The 24,580-nt window shown below is 42.9% G+C and overlaps 1 protein-coding gene across 1 annotated transcript in view; it reads left to right on the top strand.

Annotated features, from left to right (window-relative positions):
- Window positions 1-369: 369 nt before the first annotated feature.
- The window catches only part of Cpvl (carboxypeptidase vitellogenic like), a 104,166-nt gene continuing 79,955 nt past the window's right edge, over window positions 370-24,580 (top strand). Inside the window, exons 1-2 of the mRNA XM_076863608.2 lie at window positions 370-532; window positions 8,460-8,578. Coding sequence (XP_076719723.1) covers window positions 370-532; window positions 8,460-8,578 — 282 coding nt within the window. The remainder of the gene's footprint in view (window positions 533-8,459; window positions 8,579-24,580) is intronic.

The following is a 24,580-nucleotide window of genomic DNA, read 5'->3' as shown; positions in this document are numbered from 1 at the left end:
CTGTGGTGGCATAACGTTCTCTACCCCTATTTGGTGACAGTTATGAAGCCTTTGTCTTTATGCTTTAGCTGATTTTCCCTTGAACTTTTTAAAAAATGTAAATTGTCCTCCAGTTACACTGTAAATCCCTTGAAGGATTCCCCTGTAAATGGCCAGAGCAGGATGGGCAGGGACTGGGCCTGTCTTATTCATTGGTGATGTCTAAGTTGCTCAGCCTACGGTCTTTCTACACAACGGCATTTTCTTTTTACGTGAATAAATGAATTTTCTTGCATGTTAAAAAGCTAGGTAAATATTTACTCTCTGGATTCATTTGTGGAATGTAACTGTTTTCATTCATCCTAGACCCCAGAAGGACCAGGTTGCACCATGTGGAAGGTGATTGTTTTGTTGGCCCTGCTTACATTCAGCCCTTGTGATGGGCTGTTTCGCTCCTTGTACCAACGTGCCCGGGTTTTCCAGCCTCCTAGGGGAGATACAGGACAGCCATTATTTCTTACCCCTTATATTGAATCTGGAAAGATCAAGGAAGGTGAGTTTAAATCAGCAAACCACTGGTATACTTTGAATAGTTTGGGAGGTTTTTTTTTTCCCTTTCTTTTTAAACAATTATCCCACAGGACATAAAACACATTCCAAAATCTTTACTTGTTTTATGTCAAATATTAGTGACTTGATGCTGTATATTGTCTGAATTTTTAGCTAAAATGAGAGTTAGAACTGGATTATTTATATGGTGGAGTGGCAGCATTTGCATTTCTAAAACTAGTGGGTGCCTGACCCGCAATGGGCCCTTGACAAGGCTGCTGTTCACATTAAAACTCACTATCTGGGGGCTGGGATTGTGGCTCAGCAGTGGAGCGCTCTCGCCTAGCATGGGCGGGACCGGGGTTCGATCCTCAGCACCACATAAAAAAGAAAAAAAATAAAGGCATTGTGTTGTGCCATCTACACCTAAAAAATAAATATTAAAAAAAAAACAAAAACACTTACTACCTGTCCGTCAAGCATTTTGCTTGAACTCAGCAACCCAGGGAGGTGTTCCTACTTTGTACACATGAAAACTAAAGCAGAAGGGGCTCCAATGACTTACCAGGGTTCACATAGACACTGGGTAACCAAGGTGTCACCTCCATTCCCTCCAAGTGACCCACCCAGCCTAGACCTTCGTTTCCTCATTAATAAGATGGAGATTTAATAACTCTCCCAACTTGCAGGGATGTTATGAGAATTCAATGAGAAAAAGCACCTGAAAACTCTTTGATCTTATAAATTGCCCTCTAAACACTAATGTTTGTGAATAGATTTATTTTATAGATCGTGGCTTTTTCTAGTATTATTGTTAATAAAAAGAAAGATGTCATTTGATGTTATCAGAGACTAAAAGTGATGACCCACATCTCCCCTTATGTTTTCTTTGCACTTAGGTAAATCAAGGTGTAGATGAGTGATTTAATCTCAGTAGATTCCTGAACTCTGAAGTAGCTTACAAGCAGCTATTTTGAGGAGTTGCTTGTAAAGAGAAGCAGAGAGATGGGGTGTTGGTCAGTGGAAGCAATGGGGTCAAGGAAGCTGCTTGAAGTAGGCAGGGATAACATGCACAAGTGAGGAGAGCAGGAGCTGGGGTGGGGGGCACGAGGAATCCCTTGGTGGAGACTGTGGTTAAGTAGCAGAGACCTTGGTGGAGCATGTTCATCCCTGGTCTCAGGGGCTAAGGCTCAGTCTCTGCCTGTGCTGGTAGACGGAATGGGTATGGATGGTGCTGGAAAGTTAAGGAAAACTGTTAAAGGTTGAAAATAAATCTGAGTATTCTATAAGGAAGTTTAAAAGGAAACAATTATCTTTTCACTTGAAATGTTTTCAGCCAATAGGATGTCATCATTTTTTGTTTTAAAATCCAGATGTTCTCAGATTTTAAGGGTTGAAGTTCTGCTTATGTGTCCTTTTCTGAAATGCACATTGGCTCCAGGTTTCACCATCTCTTTCCTAAGGAAAGGTGGAAAAACTTTGACAGCGTATTCAGTATATTTCTAAAAAGGACTCATTTTCACTTGATGTGGAAAAGCTACAAGATTGTTGCCTGAGGCTGATTCCTTAGGAAGTGTGTGAGGAGGCATCAAATCATTCACCCAAGCCCAAAATTGGATCACATACCTATACTTCAGCTCTCTTCATTACTGGACACTGATGACTTAGGCTACATTCACTAATGATAAATCAAAGCAAACCGCTTAAGAGGAATTGGGGGCTAGAGTTGTAACTCAGCAGTAAAGAGCTTGCCCAGCACATGTGAGGCACTGGGTTTGATTCTCAGCACCACATAAAAAATATAAATAAAATAAAGCTATTGTGTCCATCTACACTAAATATATTTTTAAAAAGGAGTTGAATAACCATAATAATCAATTTGGTAGGATTTCTTCCAATTCACATATGAGGAAGTTGAGACTCAAATACCTGACATGATTTACCCAAGAGGGTACAGGTAATAGAGATGGGCTAGAAGAGATGGTGTAGTGCCCAAATCTTCTGACTTCTGCTGTGTTTTGCCTGCTGTAGTTATTTTCCTTTGTTTAAAAGCTTGGGGTTTTCTGAAGTGACCAGATGTGCACACATGACATAATTAAGGCACGGCACACTGAAGCATCACATCTGAATTAGGTGTGCTCTAAAATTGAAGAAGGAAGCTATTGGTGGACATAATCTAGGGAGAAAATGATAATGGTAGTTATATTAGTAAAAATAATAAATAATTAACATTTAGTCATTATAGCCCCAGTATCTAGCATAGTACCTGTATATCCTAAGCACTTAGTACATATTTGCAAATTGAAAAACATTTTTTTTTTTTCGTTCCTGGGGATTGAACTCAGGGGCACTCAGCCACTGAGCCACATCCCCAGCCCTATTTTGTATTTTATTTACAGACATGGTCTCATTGAGTTGCTGAGCACCTCACTTTTGCTGAGGCTGGCTTTGAACTCACCATCCTCTTGCCTCATCCTCCCAATAGGCTGCGATTACAGGTGAATGCCACTGTGCCTGGCCATGAATTTAAATTTGAGTCCCAGCCACATGTCAGGCACTGTTTTCTACATTCATTAGCTTATTTAGTCCTTGGAGCAATCTTAATGAAGAATGTGAGCTGGGTGCGGTGGCGCACGCTTATATTCCCAGCAGCTTGGGAGGCTGAGGCAGGAGGATCAAGGCCAGCCTCAGCAAAAGTGAGGAGCTAAGCAACTCAGTGAGTCCCTGTCTCTAAATATAATACAAAATAGGGCTGGGGATGTGGCTCAGTGGTTGAGTGCCCCTGAGTTCAATCCTGGGTCCAAAAAAAATAATAAGAATGCATAATTATTGTTACCATTTTGTAGATGAGAAAAATGAGTCTCAGAGAAACGAAGTATCCTATCCAGAGCTATAAAACTCATTAGTGGCAGAACCAGAATTAGAACCTGTGCCTGCCAACCCCAGAACCCCATGCTGTGAAACCCTGTGCTGCATGATCAGCTCCAGACTTGAGGGTATGTATGAAAATTTGAGTAAATAGTGAAAGGTCTGTGCCCTTTGAATGAGGAAGATAGCTTAAACAAAGGCATTCAGTGAAAGTGACCTTGGTGTGTCTGTGTCATAAATCTGGTAGAACCAAGTGAAAACAATATCGAGTTGTCCACATCTCACCTGTTCCTGATTTTCTTGCCTATGAGCCCTCCACAGTTCTGGGTACGAGCAGTAGAGGAGAAAGAATCCAGGGGGTATAGTTTGGTCTTCTGTCCTTCTGCACCAACCCTGGTAGATCTTCACCCTATGAGTGACAATGTTTAAGACACTGAATCTGTACGGAATGTCACTTTCTAAAGTTATGTTATGCAGTCAAAATCTTTGCATGGAATTTTAAGTGGCTGATCCAAAAGCTGGTACATCTGGGTATTCAGATGCAGCCCTGACAACATAATTAAGGATAATTTTATTCATCCGCTTTGCTGAAAGTTCAGGAAGCTCTGGACAGATGGTCAGATCACTCCCCTAAATCCCTTTTGTTTATCGAGTTTGCCAGAACCCTAGGAACATGAGTCTTGGTATCACAACTGAGCATTTTTGAGATAAACAGTAGTTCACAAAAAGACAAGGGAAATTTTTATTTTTTTAATCCCCAATTAGCTGGCTTAGTTTTATGTAATTGTAATTGCATGTTTACTTTCTCTGCAGCTAGAATAAATCCTTGTTCTCTGAAACAAGATGAATGCAGAAGACAGATTTTAGCATGTTTACAAACAGGGCGTCTCCCAAACTCTAAAGGGTATTTTGCTCTTGGGTCCTCTTACTCCTTATGGGCTGGTCGAATCTCTTCTAGGTGGTGATGAGTGTTGGTGAACAGGACATGCTTCCTGATTAGCTGGATCCAGCCTGCGTTGGCCACACTCCGATCTTCCTTAAGTGTTAATATCACAAACACTGTGACAGCAGTAAATACCAACGAGGAAGTGAAATCACTTCAAAGAAAACCTCTTCCTTTTTGAAAAACTGTTTTTAAACATTTGTATGGTGAGTCATGGTGCCAGAAAGATAAAAACTCCTCCATCTTGGTGGGTTGTTTTCCACATTCCATTAATAGACTCTGGAAGGATGAACGGGACCTTTGAAAATATAAAAATTCCCATTGGTTGAAAGACATTTTAATTGTTTTACTGTGATTTGGTGAACAGGAATTTAAGATGTGAAAGGGGCCAAACACATCTTTTATAGACTACAGGGAAGGCTTCTAAGTGTCTTCAAATACTAATGAAGTTGTCTTTCATTAGTTTTTTTTTTTTTTTTTTAACCAGGAATTGAACCCAGGGGCATTTAACCACTGAACTACATCCCCAGCCTTTTAAAAAACTTTATTTAGCGACAAGAGTCTCACTGAGTTTCTTAGGGCCTCACTGAGTTACTGAGGCTGGCTTTGAACTCACGATCCTCCTGCCTAAGCCTCCTGAGCTACTGGGATTACAGGGGTGGAAGTAAACTAATCCTAGTGTGGTGTCACGCGGCCTGGTATAGTTCATACATTTATTTTCTCATTCATCCACCTACTCATTAATGTGCATTCATTAAGAATTATTTATTCAGTGTCTTAGATTGTGAATCAGGATGCTAAATCCCAGGGGATATGAAGAGAAATAGGGAGAATTTCCTGCTTTCTGGCAGTTTGGAATGGAGGAGGGAAACCATGAAATGGACCTAAGGACAAAGTAGCAAGAGAGCAACTTTGGTGTTCCCAGGAGGGGAGGGAGGGGTGAGTCTCTGAACCTTCCCTGAACAGGCCAGTGGACCCTGTGCTGTGCTGGCCTCAAGACAGATTGATTCAATCATCTCGCGCCCATATTCCATTCCCTCCAGCTCTTTTCCATTATATATTTTCTATTTTTCTCATTATACTTTGACCCTTCTCATTTTTCTCTGTCTTCTTTCTCAAATCCCCTCCTGACTATTTGCCTCTCTCTGGTCCACATCTCACCCATTTCCAAATGTTCAATTTTTATGTCTTTGTTCTCTTCCTTTCTCTCTTTTTGGGTTGGGGGAGAGGTGTCTCTGTTTGACTTTGAGATTAATAGTTTTGCTAAAAATATTTCAAAAGCATCTTAAAGGCTGTCCAACCCTGGAGGGTGAGCTTTCTTTGGATTAATGGAGAGTAGAAGTAGTGGAGAGGAGGAAATGACAGCTAGGGGGAAGATTAGAGGGGTCAAGAGAGGGCCAGCAAATACCTGGTTCCCAGAAATCTCTTTCTCCTACAGCCCTTCTCTACCCCCAACATGGCTTTTTCTTTTTCTTTAGTCTGTTTTCTGCTGCTATAATAAATACCACAGACTAAGTAATTTACAAAGCATAAAGGTTTATTCAGCTCAGGGTTCTGAAGGCTGAGAAGTTCAAGGTGCAGAGCTGGATCTGGTGAAGTCATTTTTGCTAGTGAAGATTTTTGCAGAGTCCCAGGATGTTACCAGGGATCATGTGGCGAGACAGAAAGTCCTAGCTCAGGTCTCTCATTCTGTTCTTCTAAAGTTAAAGTCCCACTGGATTGGGGCCTCACCTTTATGGCCTCATTTACCTATAATCACCTACTAAGTCACAACCTTCAAATACATAGATAAAATTCCCACCCTCTTGATACCTCATAATAAGGGATGAAATTTCCACATGAGTTTTGGTGGGAACGTTCAGACCACAGCAGGAGGAGTAGGTCTCACCGAGAAGAGAATGTTGTGAAACATAGAGTTTGGGAGAACTGGGCTGATCCAGGAAAAGGCAGGTCTTCCAGACTTCTAGATGCCATTTTGGGATGGTCCATGGGCTAGGGACACCCAGCCTCCCATTGAACAGAACTTTCTTTGTGTCCCGCTCCCTGCTGGGCATGTTTGTAAGTACATTTTTCTTTTCTTTAATATTTATTTTTTAGTTGTAATTGAACACAATGCCTTTATTTCACTTATTTATTTTTATGTGGTGCTGAGGATCCAACCCAGGGTCTCACACGTGCGAGGCGAGCGCTCTACCGCTGAGCCACAACCCTAGCCCCTATAAATGCAAATTTTCCATCAGAGGCTCACAGAAAGCTTGTGGCCACAGAATGCTTATCCACATTTTGCACCAAAGAAAAGAGGTTCCAAGATGAAGCAGCTTGCTAAGGGGCCTAGTGAGGATACAAACCCAGGGGTGGCCAACTTGGAAACCCATCCTCCTCTTTTGTGCCAGCCCAGCAGGACCCTCAGGCAACTGCCCCTGGAGACTTCCCTTGTCCCCACCATGATCTCTGCTCCCAGGTTCTCCTGTTCAGCAGCAGATGTATTTAGCAGATGATGGCTGTGCCCGCTGCATGCCGGCTCCTCCCCACAGGTTTTGCACATGGGGAGTCTTGTATTCCTATACCATCTGGAGCCCATCTTTCATAAAGGAGGAGATGAAGCACAGGAAGGTTAAATGGCTGCTCCAGGGGTCACAAAACAGGCCCAATAGTAGTGCTAGGAACAGCAAAGTACTAGGGAAAAAGAACTGTGTGTGCAAGATGAGTTTCCTCTTTGGGAGCTGTGCTCATTGTAAAAGAGGAGCTTGCGGTCTCAGAGCCACTTGTGCTGGTGAAAGGTCAACAGCCGCCCTGGGGCTCAGGGCTCTGATTTGTAGCACCCATTCCATTGGGTGTAAGTATTCTCACCAGGGCAGTGATGTGGCTGAATGTGGGGATGGAGCACTCAGCATTCCAGAGCCTATGGGCTCTAGTCCTCCACCAAAGCCACCTTTAGTTGGTGGCATGTAAAGCTTCCTTACTTCCTAACCAGCCTCTAACTTTGTATGTGTCAGATATAAATAGCCTTTCATTGACTTTTATTGGACATATTCTTTGTCTTGTCTCAGACTTAAGAGCCTTTCTGGAGTAGTTAATCTTTATTGCACATCGCCACTGAAGGACTCTCATCTTCCACTCAGATATCCCCTTCTGCTTCCTCCTTCCACACCCTGATACCCACTTTCTGTTCCCTCTCCCTGCCCTTCCTAATCACTGCTTCTCCTCTGCTCCCTGCTGCTTACACCTACTCACTAACTTATTGAGCAGCCCTGTAGTAGGGCGTGGGAAGGAACAAACCCTGCAGTTCAGTCTAAATCCCAGCTCTCCTACACTGACTGTGTGACTTCAGGCAAGTTATTTAACCTCTCTGTGCTTCGTCTTTCTCATCTGTAAAAAACTCCCACATTGGTACCACTGCCTTAGAAGGGTTTAACTCCTCCAAGTATTTACTCCTGGGTGTCCTCAGCTGTCTGAGCTTCCTTCCCTCTTTCCCCGCTCCTGTCCTTGTCTGTTTGCTTGATACTAAACCCCGGAACTCTGCCTTCTACAACTGCCCCATTGTCCTATTTGGCTCTCCCTGAGGAGCCATAAGTCACCACCAGGCTCCCTGACTGCCTCTTCCCTCCAGCTGCAACCACCCCTGGTCCTGTAGGCCTCTCTCTGCTCCCTTGAATGGACATGGCAGATCTTTGCCTTCATGAGAACCAGAGTGTGGAGAACATAGGGCTCCCAGGACTGAGACCTGTGTGACCACGTTGTTTTTCTTGCATCTGACTCTTTGGGGTCAGGTAGCTTTATCCTGCTCCTCTCCATGAGGCCCAGTGTGAACACCTTGATTTACTCACAATGTGATAATAGCTGTTTCTTTTCTCCTCCTTCTTATACAACTCAAAATATTCCCTCAGCAAAGGTTCAAAATTTTCACTTGCTCCTGGCTAAACTGTGTATGTGGAATATATGGGACGGGTGGCGGAAGCTGGCATTGGCTGAGTTAAGTACCTGTCTGCTAAATCCTTTGTGAATTCTCTGCTCACTTCATCCCCAATCTGGTACCTAGGTGAAGTCTCGCCAAGACTGAGATAGCTCACCTTGTATATTTTTCTCTAATCTTTGGGTAAATTTTCTTTTTCCCCACTAGGAAGAAAACTGAGTTCGGTCACTGCTTTTCTAGGACTGAACATACACAGTTACTCTGGCTACCTCACTGTGAATAAGACCTACAACAGCAACCTCTTCTTCTGGTTCTTCCCGGCTCAGGTAGGCCTATGAAGGTAGCCACCAGAAGGAACACTGATGCTCAGGAGCTACCTGGGCACCATGGGCAACTCAGGAGGCTGAAAGAGGAGGTTTGTAGGTTAGAGGCCAGCCTCAGCAATTTAGGGAGGGCCTGTCTCAAAAAAAGAAAAAGAAAAAGAAAGAAAGAAAGAAAAGAAAAAGAAAAAGAAAAAGAAAAGAAAAGAAAAGAAATTACAAGGGCTGGGGATGTACCTCAGTGGAAAAGCACCCCTGAGTTTAATCTCCAGTACCATTACAAAAACAAATCAAAACAAACAAGCAAAGCTGGCTGTGCTGCTCACTGGAGAGTGGAAACATTAGCTTGCAGATCCATGGGGTTTATTTTTAAAAAATCTTTTTACATTTTTTTTTTCTAAAAATAAGTGGAAGCAACACTGTATGGCATTCCTGTTTATGGGCAGGAAACAAATGCTTGTGGAGGTGGAGGAAGTTCCACTTCTGAATTTCTTGTAGCCTTATTTGGAACATTAATATTACCACCTTCTTCTGCCACAGTCTTCTTCATATGCTTTTGTTATTATATTTTTCATAAAAATATTTGAGGTTAAGATGGGCATTCAAGATCCCAAGGAGGGTAAGGCATGAGAAATTACCAAAATTAGCAGGAAACTCATGTGTAAGCATATATAAATTTAATCTATCATGACCACCCTTGCCTATGGGCTGGTTGGGTTACTCACCTGCTCAAGTCCCTATAGACACAGATGGAAATATCTTTGTCATTCACCAGTACCATTTTGTGCAACTTTAGTTCATAATATTCTTCTTCATGAACAAGGCACTTTTTTTTTTTTTAACTTAGGGGTGCCATTGGAAGTATTGTTATAGGCATTTAAATGCATAAACAAATTTTAGCCCAATACAGAGTAATTTTCTATTTTTATTTTCCAAATTGGATTTGCTTTAGAAGCCAGAGAAATCAAATAAAAAGCTGTCCCTATGGAAAGTGGTGTTCATATTTGCATATAATTTGCATATAACAATGTTGCATATATATAATAATAATGTAAATTGCTTAATCCAGGGTCATTTGAAGTTAAATTGTTTTCAGCAGTACTGTCAGGTTATATTTTCATGACTTCATTTTTGCTATCCTGACTATGTGAATTTGGATGTAATTCATCCAAACTAGTCTATTGTGGGGTGGGGTGGGAGTCGGTTATGTGAAAAACATGAGAATTGTAGATACTCAGAGTAGTCATCAAATTGCCACCTTCTCTGGAAGACTTTCCTGGATCCTAGATAGAATTTATTTCTTCCTTGGTGTTACTGTGGAGTGAGGCAAGGGAGGTGCCTAGTGCATAAAATTTAAGGATACCCTTTTAGGGTGGAACCAGAGCAAGGTCAGCCCCTAGCAGGAGTGCCTTCCAGTCTCCTGCAGGTGCTGCCCTCTGGTGGAACCCAGCTGCCTCCAAGAAGGTAGGGGAGTTGGTGCCATCCACAAACCTATACCAAGCACAGAGCCTCAGGGAAATGGGTGGGAAGTGGACCTTCAGAAGCTAACATGGAAATAACCAGTGCAGCTGTCATAAGGAGGCTTGATAGAAATCAGGACTTAGAAATATGAACTCATTCTAACAGGTGGGAATTTTTCTGTTGGTTTTTTTTTTCAATTTTGATTTTATTTCAGACCTCAGATTTATACTCAGATCCAATTTCTAGCAAATTTTTATTCTCAGAATCACCTTTTTTTCTACCTTCAGCATTTATAAGTATCTCTTCTTTTTACACATTGTTAATTCAGCTCTTTATTTATATCACAAATCCCTAAGTCACACTTATCTGGGGAAATAAAAAGATATATTTATTTTTTCTTTTATTTAAAATTACTTTAATTGACACATAAATAATGGACATACTTATGGGTACCATGTGACATTCCAATATGTGCATACATTGTATAATATGCTAAGTGTATTTTATCTCCTCAAACATTTATCATTTCTTTGTGGTTAAAAATATTCAAAATCTTTTTTCTTGCTTTTTTGACATATACAGTACATTATTGCTATATATAGGCACACTAGTGTGCAATAACTGATCAGAACTTACTTCTCCTAACTGTAACTTAGAACCATTGATGAATATTTTCCCAAATCTGCCTACTCACCCTTTACTCTTCTCATCTTCTGGCAACTGTTCTGCTATCAACTTCTATAAGTTAATTTTTTATATATTTCACAAATAAGTAGGATCATATAGTATTTGTCTTTCTGTGCCTGGTTTATTTATATGTCACTAGTACTATCTAACTCAATTCAAGTTCACAATATTCTTATGCATGAACAAGGTACTTTAAGCTTAGGGGTGCCATTGGGAGCATTGTTACAGGTACTGAAATGTATGAAAAAAATTTAACCCAACACAGAGTAATTTTCTGTTTTTCTTTTCCAAATGGGATTTGCTTTAGAAGCCAGGGAAATCAAAGAAAAATTTATCCTCATAAAGGGTGGTGTTCATATTTGCATATTATTTGCATATAGCAATGCTGCAAAAATATAAAAATGTAGTTATATAATGTCCTCCAGTTCCACCCATGTTGTCATAGATAATAGGATTTCATCCCTTTTTATGGCCAAATAATATTCATATATGTATTTAATATATACATTTTCTTTATTCATTCATCAGTTGATATTCACTTAGGTTGATTCCACTTCTGTTTTGGGGAATGTAAATTAGTATAGCCATTGTGAAAATAGTGTGGAGCTTCTCAAAAAGTTAAAAATAGAACTATAACAATCTAGCAATCCCACTAATGGGTATGTATGTATCCAAAGGAAAGGAAATCAGTATATTGAAGAATAACTGCATTTACATATTTATTGCAGCACTCTCGGATTAGCTTCATGTCATCATAACAAAATACCTGTGGTTATGAACTTGTTAGAAAGAAAGGTTTATTTTGGCTCACAGTTTCAAAGGTTTTAGTCCATAGTTGTTTGGCCCTGTTGTCTTGGGCCTGTGGCAGCACAGGATATCATGGAGAGAGTGTCTGATTGTGGAGGTGGAGGAAGTTACAGGTACTGAAATGTATGAACTTACTTCTCCTAACTGTGACTTAGAACCATTGATGAATATTTTCCCAAATCTGCCAAGAAGTGAAAAGAGAGGGCAGGAGAGAAGGGAGAATAGACTGACATCCCAATATTCCCTTCAAGAGCATGTACTCAATGCTCTGACTTCCTTCCGCTAGACCCCACCTCCTAATGGTTCCACCACCTCCCAATAGTGCCAAGGGCTGGAGAACAAGTCTTCAACACAGTGGGCCTCCGGGGACGTTCAAGATCCAAACTATAACAACTCCTCACACTAGCCAAGATTTGGAATCAGCCTGGGCCTGCGCTCTTTGAAGTCTCTTAAACCTCACGCATTTCAGAAATAATTCTGTACATGCTCATTTTTTTATATCACATCTATCAATGTATTTGAATGTAATTGTTTACTATTAACTTCTTTGTACTGGTTTCATACTGCTGCTATAAAACATTGCCACAAACTTAGACTTAAAACAACTCAGACTTTATGATCTCAGTTTGGTAGGTCATGGGTCTGGTGCAGGTCTCAGTGAAATAAGATCAAGGTATTGACAGGGGTATGGGCCTTGCTTCTGGAAATTTCTAAAGGCCATTCACATTCCTTGGCTGGCAGCCTTTCCTCCATCCTTCAAGCATGTAATGGCAGGTTGAATCCCTCTCCCATTGCATCACTTTGGTGTTTTCTCTCATCATTTGAACTTCTCTGATTTGTCTTCTGCCTCTTGCTACTTTTAAAGACTCTTGTGTTTACATCTAGATGATCCAGTCTAATCTCATTTTAAGTCCAGTTGATTGGCAACCTTTATTCCCTTTTCTTCTGCATAGTCACAGGTTCGGGTGATCAGGACATGGACATCTTCAGGGAGCCGTTATTTTGTGCATAATGAATACTTGACAAATTTGTTAGATTGCTGCTTCTTATGTTCATTCTTGGTGATTCTTACATTTTATTTTATATAAGAATTACTTTGGGGCTGGGATTGTGGCTCAGTGGTAGAGTGCTTGCCTAACACGTGTGAGGCACTGGGTTTGATCCTCAGCACCACATAAAAATAAATAAATAAAATAAAAGTATCATGTCTATCTACAACTAAAAAAAACACCAAACAAACAAACAAACAAAAAAACAGTTATTTCTAACTTCCCCCAGAAATTCTGTCTTGTAAATTGAGAGAGACCTGCAAGTTTCAGAGTTACCAGGTGGACCATGCTTTGTGAAACCAGTGCTCCAGCCTACTGACCACTGCCCTGTGCCCATAGCTCCTGGCCCCAAAGTGGCCAACATTCTACCAGAAGGAAATGTCTAGAGCAGATGGAGGGGTGTGCTGGCCCTTGCCTCCTCAGGTGGAGTGCAGGTTAGAATGGGGATCTGGAAGGTCAAGTGCAACCTTTAGGGGTCAGCTTTCCTAATCCTGCTTGGTATTTCACCCAGAGTGGCTGGGTCTCAGCCTCCCCTCTGCCCCCAGCTGAAGAAACCTGATTCCTTCCTTTCTTTTTTTGCTTTACTACCTGTTTTTATACCAGTAAGTTCCTTATTGATTTTTGAATGTGAAGTCTTCTTTGGTAATAATTCAGATTTGTAAAAACAGCAATTTGTGGTGAAGGAATAGATCAGACAGAAATAAAACAAAAACCCTCTCTCTCTCTCTCTCTCTCTCTCTCTCTCTCTTCCATTGCCTCTGATCAGGCTTTGTCTAGCATGGCTTTGTCTAGAATATGGGGAAAGAACTAGGAGCATGAAGCTGCTCAGGTTCTGCATACTTTGCCAATTGCAAGACTGAGGTTGGAAACTCCTTGCATTAAACAATGGTGGAACAGTTGGTTATAAGTGCCCCCACCCTTAACTAAATGAAAACCTTACTGTGCATCCTCTAACCCAATTATGTTCTTTTGGGTCCAGTTCTCTATCCAGAAAGATGTTTCTGGAAGACATGACTTCTTTCCTATTTAGGAAAGTTAGGAAAGAGAACTTTAAGCACAGTTCTCTATTAGAAATGATAGACATGGCTTCAGGGACAGGGTACAGAGATGAAAGGACAGTACACAGACAGGTGTCACTGCCTGGCACTGCGTTAGATTGTTCCAAGATCTCCCTGCCAGGAAGCCTACATGTGGAGTCAGCACCTGAGACTTGCAGCTGGAAGTATGGAACAGGACCAGTTTGGGTGAAACAGATAAAGCATAAGAGGAGAAGGAGAAGCATTGGTCACCGAGACAGGGGAGACTACCTTTCATTTGGCAGAAATATGAGTTCCTTGCCTGTCGCAGGGGAAGCAGCTGACATTTTCATCAGGGAAGAAATGACCCCTTAAAAAAAACCTGCAGGTAGAAAAAATAGAGATCCAGGAAGGATGCCACCCTTGTCATGTCCTCTGAGTCATTTTCTCGGATGCTGTTTCTCAAATTAGGTTTGCTTTCCTGTTATTTTGCTGAGATTCTCCTGTTATTGTATACAAATCAGAGCCTAATGAATCCCAGAACTCCAAATTGGTGTGCAGAGGGAATACTGCAGGAGAAATGAGTTGGGCCTTCTGCACGGGCTAAAAGTATAATGAAGCCAATGAAAAGGCCTCAGCTAGAATGGCTGTTGTGAACACCAGCGATGCGCTAAGCACCCTGCTTTTCCTTATTCTCCCAAGAACCCCAAGAGAAAAGAATTGTTTTCCTCATTTTATAAATGGAGAGTATGACAAAGAGTAAATAATTTGCCCCAAGTTACTCAACCAGAAACGGGAAGAACTGGAATTTAAAGCTTTGGTATCTGACCTAGAAATCTTTGCTCTGGCCCATCATGTATCATAGATCCTGATAAAAGTAGTATGGGAGGCTCCAGAGTACAGTGGTCAGAAGCTGCTTGAGTTAGTCGGGCTTGGGTAGAAATTGCGGTCCACCACTTATGCCACCTGGGACCTTGGACACATTTCCTAATGCTGCTCAGCATTGGTTTCCTTCATTTAAAATGGAGGATCAAGGACAGGGCTGTACCTCAGCTGGTAAAGCACTTGACTAGCCTGCCTGAGGTACTGGGTTCAGGACCTAACACACACACACACACACACACACACACACACACACACACTATGATTAAAATAGCTACTTGGCAGTGGTTTTCAGACAGAAGACTCAATGTAGCAAAGTCATTGGACTAGTGCCTGATACACAGGTAAGTGGAGTTGCTATTGTTATTTCAACATGGTTATGATTCATTTGGATGTTATTAACACAAATACTGTGTAGAACTAAACCCAGTAACAATTTCGGAGATTAAAGAAGACAGAAATGGAGGGAAATTCTGAATCAGAGGGACCTGATCACTAGCCAAAAATGTAGATTAATTGCTACTGGATGAGGAAATTACTAAGTGAAATTGGGACTTGTCAAATCTAAGAAGATAGGAAATATATAGATTAGTATTGAAATTATCATCCTTCTCCTTAGAAAGAGATATTCTGAGAGTATTTGACATTGTCTTACAGGAGCAGATAATCTGGACTCATTTAAGCAAGATATGCAAATTAGTTGCCTCAGGTGCTACAGAGCCCAAACTCAAGTCATTCCGAGTTGGGCCTAGGCCCCTTTACTGAAAGCTCCATCTTGCTCCTCTGGCCCAGGAATGGCCAGGGTTCCTGCAGTCTTGGTATACTTGGTGCCTGCAAAGGGCTGTGACTGGTGAGGCTGCTTGCCACCTGGGGCCACTGATCAGGAGGTCAGCCCTGCTTCATCAGACCCCAGGAAGACCCCAGGATAAGGTCAACACAGCACCTTGAATCAAGAATTCAGTGAAGAGCATAGGAACTGTTCTGATGCTCCTGGTGATAGCAGAGAACATTCCAAACCATCACCAGGGGCCAGCAGGACACCCTGTCCCAGGAGGGTAGGTGTGGATTCAGGACCTGCTGGGCCTCCACGTGATGTCATGTGGTCTCTGCTCTGAAGTCTGAACTTCTTAGTCAATGTGGTAGAGGACAGGGATTCCCAATTTAATGCTCCTCATCCACACTACCTTGAGAGCTTGAAAAATACAATAGGGAGATTGAAAAACATGATACGTCCCTGCTCAGTGGCCAGCACTCCCTCACCGGGCTGCTGTCATCAGGGATTCTGGTGCCGCCGATCAGAGAAGGCCCAGGGATCAGTGTATCCAACACACTCCACAGTGAGTCCAGTGTACCTAGGCAGTGGGCTTGAATCTGGGAAAAGAGAACGGGACGTCAGGATCCGGAGATCTAATTCCAGGTCTGTAATTCCTGGCTGTATAACTTGGGATGGGCATTTAAGATGTTCCACCTAGTTGAAGTCTAAGGTCCTATTCCACTCTTACATTCTATGGCTCCATAGTTCAAATGAGCTTGCCTATGAGACATACTTTAATGTGCTACCTAAGGCATAAAGACATCCGAAAACTCCAAACCAGAGTGTGGCTTCAGGGAACGAGCCTCAGATTTGTGGCCTCTGTGGTTGCCAGCCTCTAAGATCATCCCCAATGATACTTTGTACATGTGCCTTTGTGTGGTCTCCTCCCATATTGAACCAAGGTTAGACTTTGTGACTACCATAGCACAGCAAAAATGGTGGTGTGTGACTTCCAGGCTATATTATAAAGGGCGGTGTTGTTTGTACCTTGGTCTCTTGCATCCTATTCCATGGGAAGCCAAGCACCACAATGGGAGGTCACCAAAGAAGCCACCTGGAAGAGTCTACATGGAGGAGAAACTAGACCCAGTGAGACCCAACACTGGGAAAGGTACACCCAGTCCCAGTCAAGCTTTCAGATGACCGGCCCAAGCTGATATATTGATTGCACCCACATGAGAGACCCTGAACCAGAACCATACAGCCAGACATCCCTAAGTTCCTGACCCCAGAAAGCATAAGGGATATCATTTTTTGTCTTAAGACATTGAGGTTTAGAGAGACATTATGCAGCATTGGATAACTAATATAGGCCCTTGTCTGGAACTTTGGGGCTGTGGGTGTATCTTGTGGCAGCCAGCCTCTTTTCCCTACCCCAATGGGATGGGAACCTTGGGAATTCTTGTTTGTGTTGTTGTTGTTTTGCCTCTTGCCTCCAAATCTCCCTCTTACTTGCTCTAGGAGATCCGAGCTGTAAGCATTTTCCCTATACACTGAATATAATATTAAGCTTTGTCAGTAGAGGGTGCTGGAGGGACACTGCAGGAGGAAGTTGGCTTCCCTTCCTCCTCCCAATCCTGTGTTTTGGTTTTTCTTGGCCCGGCTGCCCAGTCTGCAGCAGTATGTGTGTGGGAACATCCAGCGGCACTCTGCTGTATCTGTGCACCCAGACCACTGAGATTCTCAACAAGGGGATAGCCCTAGTTCTGGTTAGGTGATTGACCAGCTGTAGCCCTTCCAACATGGACACATGCACCCCAGGCCCTGCCTGCCAGCAGGCTCCTAACAGCCCTGCTCTCTCTGCAGCCCCCTCACCAGGCCTGAACAACCCTGAGCCAGATGACCTGTGAACTGAGCTACTCAGTAGGCTGCAATCATGCCTCCTCCAATGAGGTCTGGACCTCAGCCTTGGGAAGAACCTGCTCCCCTCCTTATGGGCATGGCCATCCATGAGCACCCTCCCCTTAGCCCAGGGTATTCTTTAGAGGTCTCTTTACATTCCAATGGTTAATCTCCTATTGTAGTTATACTTCTTTAGAGTCAAATTCCTCTGTTCCATGGTGAACTGTTCCATGCTGGTCTTTGGCTGTCACTGAGATGTGGCTCAAGGAGGAGCAAGACTGCTGGTGGATCCTCCTCCTCTTGCCCCAGGGTATCTGACACTCTTGCTGACCCAGAGGAGAGCAAACACTGGAACACTTAGCAGAATTAAAGGCTGATGTTTCCAGCTGAAAAAATGAATGCTTAATTATAAAGTGAAAATTACATGTGGTTTCCATCTTCTGATTGGACCCTAAGTGAGTTAGCCACTCATTCTTTCTCTTCTGCTCAGCAGCACCCAGGGCAGAGTGGGCCGGCCCAAGGAGCCAGGAAATAGAAAGGTCTCAAGAACCAGAGAAGCCAGTACTTCTGGCTCTGCCCTGTTTATCCGTAGCCACAGGATCACCCATCTGAGCTCCAGTCTTCTCTTGGCTGGTCAACTTCTCTGCTTCTCCAGGCATTTGGCTGAATGGGCCAAACTACAGTTTCCAGTTTACCTGTTCTTGGATCAACCCACAGGGATTCACTAGCCCTTCTCCTACAGGCACAGTGTTATTGGCCCAGTTTGAACCTATCAGCTAAGGCTGAGGGTGCCATGTCATGTGATATAAACATAACTAATGGACCTTCTCCCTGATGGAGAGTCAGTTCTTAGAAGATGGAATGTGGCTCGGACAGATTTCTTAAAATTTGTCTATCTCAGGTGGCTGCAAATCCTTTGGCAATGAAACAAACCATTAGAGAGCTTTCCCTATTTATCTTCTCTTTGCTGTATTCTTATAGCATCAGGGATCTGGAAGAACAGAGTATATATGAAACAAAACACAATAACTACAAATGGTGTTATAGGTCACTCCATTCATAGGTACATTCGAACTCTGCAAAAACCATTGGGTGTCAGATTCCTTTTGGGGAATGAAAATTAAACACAAGAAAGAAAGTAACTATCTTCTTTAGCCATTTTCTTCTTGTGCATCAGAAAGCAAAGATAAAACCTCTTCTCCACCTACCCCATCCCATTCCCTCTAAGACACATCTTTCTGGTGAGAGGCACAGAGAACGTGTAACTGCCTCATGAAGGACTGATTCAGGTAGGAGAACCAGGAGGAGGTTGGAAGGGAGGATTCCAGCAGGCTGGAACCTGGTTCAAATTGAAGAGACGGGTCAAAGCTTGATGAGAATCTGGGAGTTTGGGAATGACATAAGGATTCTTCCAGCTGAAAAAAAAAAATGAGAAAGTTAATTTTTTATATGATAAGACAGTGGCAATGATCACAGAGAAGGAAGACTTAGTGTCAACACCAAACACTACGAGTAAGTTTCCTTTGAAAAACACAGATGTCGTAAGCAAGCAGGTTGTTCGTATATGTTGGGAGTATGTGTGTAGAATCAAAATGGCATTACATACCTATTTAACAATTCTAGTCACAAAACTAATTGCTTTAAATAAACGCTCTGCCTTGATTAACACCATCAGTGTGGCAGCCGTAGTATCAGCAGAACTGGGATCTGAATGGCAAAGTGGGAGTCCATTTCAACATACTTGGGGGAATTTAAAGACATTTACTTGAGGTACTAATGACTTCAATTAAGACAGAACACGTTACTTAAACCAAGCAAATGTTCAGCCTCTGCATATAGAAGTGTGAAGAAGGCCCTCATTAATTTACTAATTGCCCTTGTGCATCTTAAGCGGCAACTTCAACTTGGGTCTCTCAGTGGTTTAGTTGCTGTTGCTTCTCACCAGGTGTCGGGCCTTACAGGCACATCCAGCCCATCTGCTTTGAGTGACTTCCTGGTCCAAATCATTGCCCTAGCATGTGGCGAGGCATCTAGAATTCCCTAAAGTCACCCCATCAGGTCCTCTGTGTGACACTGTGTAAACTGTTTTACTTCAAAGTACTGAAGTTGTCAAGTGCTTAGCCCCCACCGTAATACCTTAACTCACTATTTCAGTGTCAGTGTGCGCTTTGGGTAGAAGGTTTTCTCTATTCTTTGTCACTGTCTTTGCTTCCACATTTCTCTCTCGGAAAAAGGGGACCTGGGGTCTGTCTGATATTGGATAAGATGAGGCCTCCTAGCCAAGGAGGACATATCCACCCAGAGAGGCAAGGGATAGACAGGCGCTACTTCAGTTGCATTGAATGTTGCTTCCTTGGAATGACAGTTCATGAAGACAGAGGTTGGATTTTCTTATCATCCTTTGGAACTTGCTAACGTGGAGGCGGGGAAATTCTCTTCTGCAGGAGGTTCTAATAGACCCAATCATTTGCCTCCTTCAGGGCTGTTCATTCTGGAACAAACCCTGAGGCAGGTGTGGCCAGGTTCATGAATTGACCACCAGGGGTCGCCAGGAGAATTGAAAGGGCTTTGGAGGCAAAACCAGTGCTGTTTCTTGTTCCCGTAGGAAGGGTCCAGTTTTGCCCTGCTGGCTGGCCCACCCTCTTAGGTTGCTAGAGAGTTGTTCCACCTAAAGACCTAGGATCCCTTTGTCCCTTCTTTAAGACTCAGAATTTCTTTGTTTCTTCTTTTTGATCATAAGTTCTTGCCACAGTACTCTGACCTATAGTCATTAACAGAGAGATGATTTTCTTCTTAAGTGATATATAACTGTTCACTGTTGGGGGTTCACGCATCCTTCAAGTCTTAGCTCAAATGTAACCTCATCCTCAGAGACCCTCTTTGAGTACTCATTTACTCTTTCATATCACCTATCCATCTAGTTAGTTACTGTCACCCCACCAGAAAAAATAATCAGAAATAACACATAAAAGATGTGCTCAGTATTGTTCTCAGTGGTATGCATACATCTACTGTTTAAATATACATGGTCATCCTATGAGAGAGTCATTATTATTACCCATATTTGCAAGCAGAGGACACTGAGACACAGAGAAGCTAAGTAACTTGCCCAAGGACACACACAGCTGTGAAATAATTTAGTTGGAATTTCAACCCTGGAAGTCTGGCTCCAGAATCTATGTTCTTATCCATTAAGTATTCTAACTAACCATGAGTAGGAATTGGTCTGCACTCACAGCCCTAGACCATGTCCTGTGAGTTGGTGGTGTTACATGTTAAATGAATTAGTACATTGTGGTAAATTGATCGAGTGTGATGCTGGTCAGCCAACTGATGATACATGTGCTTCTGTGAAGAGATGTCCACAGCATGTTGTTAAGTGAACACAGCAAATATACCAGTTTAGGTAGAGCCTGATCCTTTTTTTGAAAGAGGATCTGATGTTGGATAAGATGAGGCCTCCTAACCAAGGGAGACATATCCACCTGAGAGGCAAGGGACAGATTTTAAGGAAAACTTTTTAAAAGTTTTTGAAAAACTTTTCAAAACTTTTTAAAGCTTTTGAAAACAATAAAAAATTATGTATGTTGCATATATAAGAGCTCCAAGATACATATACAATGGCATGGGGAGCACAGGGAAATACCCAGGAGAGTAAACTTCTCCAGGATCATCCTTAGCGGGTAAGATTGGTGCAGGAGGGGGATTAAATACCCCTAGTTGAAAAAAAAAAAAAAAAAAAGCTTTAGTTAAGAATAAGTACTCTTGCCAGGCACCGTGGCACCTGCTTGTAATCCCAGCCACTTGGGAGGCCGAGGCAGGAAGATTGCAAGTTCAAAGCCAGCCTCAGCAACTTAGCAAGACCCTGTTCAAAAAACCTGAAAAATAATTTAAATAGGACTGGGATGTGGCTCAGTGGGAAAGCACCCCTTGGTTCAATCCCTGGTATCAAAAGAAAAAAATAAGTAGTCTCTTTTTGCAAGATGGAAATTTTTAAGGAAAACTTTTAAAGCTTTTGAAAACAATAAATGAACCCATTCTTTTATTTCATGGACCCTGAATCATAGCTTCAGTATAATGAATATTTTTAAAGTTCTGAATTTGTATCACTGTGATACAAATTAAAGTAGTTACTTCTTGTTTCATTTGATCCCAAACTTTTGCAATGTGGTTTTGTTCTTCATTTACTTTTATGCTTGCCTGAGTAAGGGTTAGGGAATGGGAGATGGGCTGCATTCTTACAATTGAGAGCCGGATTTATTTATTTTAAAGACTACCACATGATAGATTTATAGATTTATAGATTCCATGCCATCACTGTGGACATAATATTATGTATCAGGATGTTATGATGCTACATTATATTGCAAAAGTCAGCATGAATCGACTCACTCTTGGGTTTTTGGCGTTAAACGTGTACACCTTTATTTCCAGGCATCTGACTTTTGCGTTCCATCCCAGGTCAGGGCAATATTCATTCACAGGCTGGTTGGTTCAAAGATGTATGTATGAGGTTTTCTTTAAAAACAGTTTCTTCAAGGGTTGTTGAGCCTCAGTCACCTCCTTCAGGAAAGTACACTGAGGAGCCAGGTCAGCTGAGGTTGGAGGTGTGTGCAGATCTCTTATTATTTAAGCATTTCAAGAATGCAGTGTCCTGGGCTTCACAGTTGCATAAGAAAGTTGTTTGGCACTGAGGTGTTTGACTTGACTTTGTAGTGTGGCCTCTCAGGGTCAGGTTATTTTTTCTGAGAGTCCAGAGGTTCCTTTCATTGTGCCAGGTCACAGGAAGGGTCACGGGAAGCCAGGGAAGAACAGGGTGGAGGATAGGAGAGGACCAGTGGAGACCAGAAACTTCAGGCACACATCCAGCTCACAGATGCTCAGCCCTGCCCTGAGAGCCATGCGGGGGCTTCTGAGAAAGACTGAGGGTGCCCGCCCCACTCCTGGCCAAGGGAATGGCAAACTCTGGGGTTTGAGTCTAGGCAGAAGTATTTCTTAAAAGCTCTCCCAATTATTTTCATGTGAGGCCCAGCTTAGTGGGGCCTTTGGGATTTCCCTGGGACATAAGGAAGGAAGTGGAGGCTGGACATGCCCTGGAATCAGTGGACCTGAAGCATGGGACATAGCTGGGAGGCTGGGGAAGATCAGGGATGGCTTCCTTCCAGATCCTATGCTTTACCTAACTTTTGAAATAGATAATGTACTCCCACTGAGTGAAAACAAGTAGAAGTCGGTCTCAGTGTATTGGAGGAAGAGCTGATGGTTCTGAGTTTAAATATTAAATAGCTATTAAATAGGAAGACAGAGGGTCTGAGAGGAAAAAGATATCACATGTTCAAACAAAACCCATAGCAGGTGTTCAGGTAGGTTGGGGCAGAGCTCATTCTACTTATTTACCACATTAGAGTTTATGGTATCATTGCTCATACCTCTTCTCATCAGAACATCCGGGCAAGCCTGTGAGGTAGGCGCTATGCCCATTTGACAGATAAGGAAACTGAGGCCCGAAGAAGTGGAGGACCAGGATACCTTAGCTCTTGTGTGGCCAAGTAGAGCCACAATCTGCCTGGCTCCAAATTCTACAGCTCGCTTTGCTTCCCTGTTTTAAAAAAAAAAAAATGAAGAGCTGTATTTCATGTTATTTTTCCTGCTGATCAGGAAAGATGTGGGCCAAGGAAAACCCATCAAACACACACTTTCCTATTCTTCCATTTATAGGTGGTTTGTGTTCAAACTGTCCATGAATCCCTAGTATTTTTTCCATCACAGCAGTAGCTAGCATTTATAGAACACATGCCTGGTGCCACTTGCAGGGCTTTATGAAAAGGAATTCATTCAATTCTCCCAATAGCCAGGCATTTGTTGTAAGTATTATGATTGACTCCCCATGTTACAGGTGAGGAAACTGAGATCCAGAGAGCTTAGGCAACTCACCCCAAATCACCCAGCTGGCTGATAGTGAAGCCCAGGTTTACATCTAATCATTTTGCGGCAGGAGCGCACACATTTACCTGTTATATAGAGTTGGCTCCTGTAGTTACAGCTATGCTAGTCAGAGGTCCCAGGCTGACTCCAGCTTCTACTATGACTACCTGTTTCCTTAATTATAACAATCATTTTCACTTATTATGCTTTCATTGTACATTAGGCATTGTCCAAGGGCTTTGATGATGTCACTTAATCCATCGTGCTTGGGAGTGGGCCCCAGGGGCTCTTCTCCAGCCCATGGCTGTGCCAACCAGCACTCTGTCCCAGCAAGACCCCCAGGACCCCTTTCTAGAGCGCTGCAGGAGCCTACATCACACTTTTGGTGACTGGAGAAGTGCCTGTGTGCCCTCTGTCACTGCAGTTAGAACTCAGTCCCATCAGCTCTTCCTCCGGGTTCTTGGATGGCATCCCAGTCTTCTCCTGAGTTAGTCAAGCCTCCTCACATCCTCCAGACAGAGGGAGCTCCCTGCTCCAATTCAGTGGAACTGGCCTTGGTCGGTTTGGGCTGGGCTACATTTGGAGGATGCAGGATTTATCTCATTCCATCGCGTCCTTGTTTGGAATGCCTTGTGCACCAGACATCTAGAGAACCAGGACATCAAATAAAGACCCACTTTTGGGTGCTGCTTGAGCCCTGTAGAGCCCAGGCTGTGGAGGACTCACGTTAGGGCCATGTGACCCTCTGCATCCAGTTCTTTTCCGCTGGGAGCCCCCGCCCAACCTCTTCTCCTCTCTCCAGCTGCAGCTCTGCTCCCAGCTCTGTTGTGGTTGGATCCTCCTCTGCCTCCAGGTCTCCATCCAGGACTCAGGTCTTCCCTGAGCCCAGGTCCTTCCGGGCCCTCAGGGATCCTCTTTATATCATCCTTATATTCTTTTCACAATCCTTAATCATGGGATTTATTTTTTTCCTTTTTTATTTTCTGTCTTCATTCCCCACAAAATCGTAAGCTCCAAAAGAATGCGGAATCTTCTGTTGTCACTCACTGCTTGACCAGGTTCCTAGCTCCTATACCCTGTCCCATATTAGGTGCTCAGTAAATATATGTTGAGTCAAAGAATAGAAAATCCCTCTGCAATTGAAGCTGATGCCATCCACACCACTACCAGTTCCTGATGGTCAACATCCAGGTTCTGCCCATGCCCCTTTCTAATTCATGTCTCTTACGTCCTAAATAAACCCATTCCTTGCTTAGGGTTTGTTATTGCTCTTTCCATTGGTTGAATGACTCCAGGCCTGTCCACAGCTCCTCAGTTTCTCCCATGTTGAATGAAGTTGCTCTAATCCCTGGCAGTTTGGGCTTTCAGTCATGGGGGAGACCATCCCCGAGGATGGATTCTTTGCTGTGCCTCTGTTGGGAATATGCAGGTCCAATGGAATGCCCGCCTAGCCCCAACTCAAACAGATGCAAAAATAAACCCAGATTCCAGGCAGAGTGCTAAGTGTTTAGCAGCATACACAAGC

The sequence above is a fragment of the Callospermophilus lateralis genome, chromosome 1, assembly GCF_048772815.1.
Source record: "Callospermophilus lateralis isolate mCalLat2 chromosome 1, mCalLat2.hap1, whole genome shotgun sequence".
Classification (NCBI taxonomy): domain Eukaryota; kingdom Metazoa; phylum Chordata; class Mammalia; order Rodentia; family Sciuridae; genus Callospermophilus; species Callospermophilus lateralis.
The sequence above is the reverse complement of the archived record's forward strand: the minus strand, read 5'-3'. Positions and strand labels throughout refer to the sequence as shown.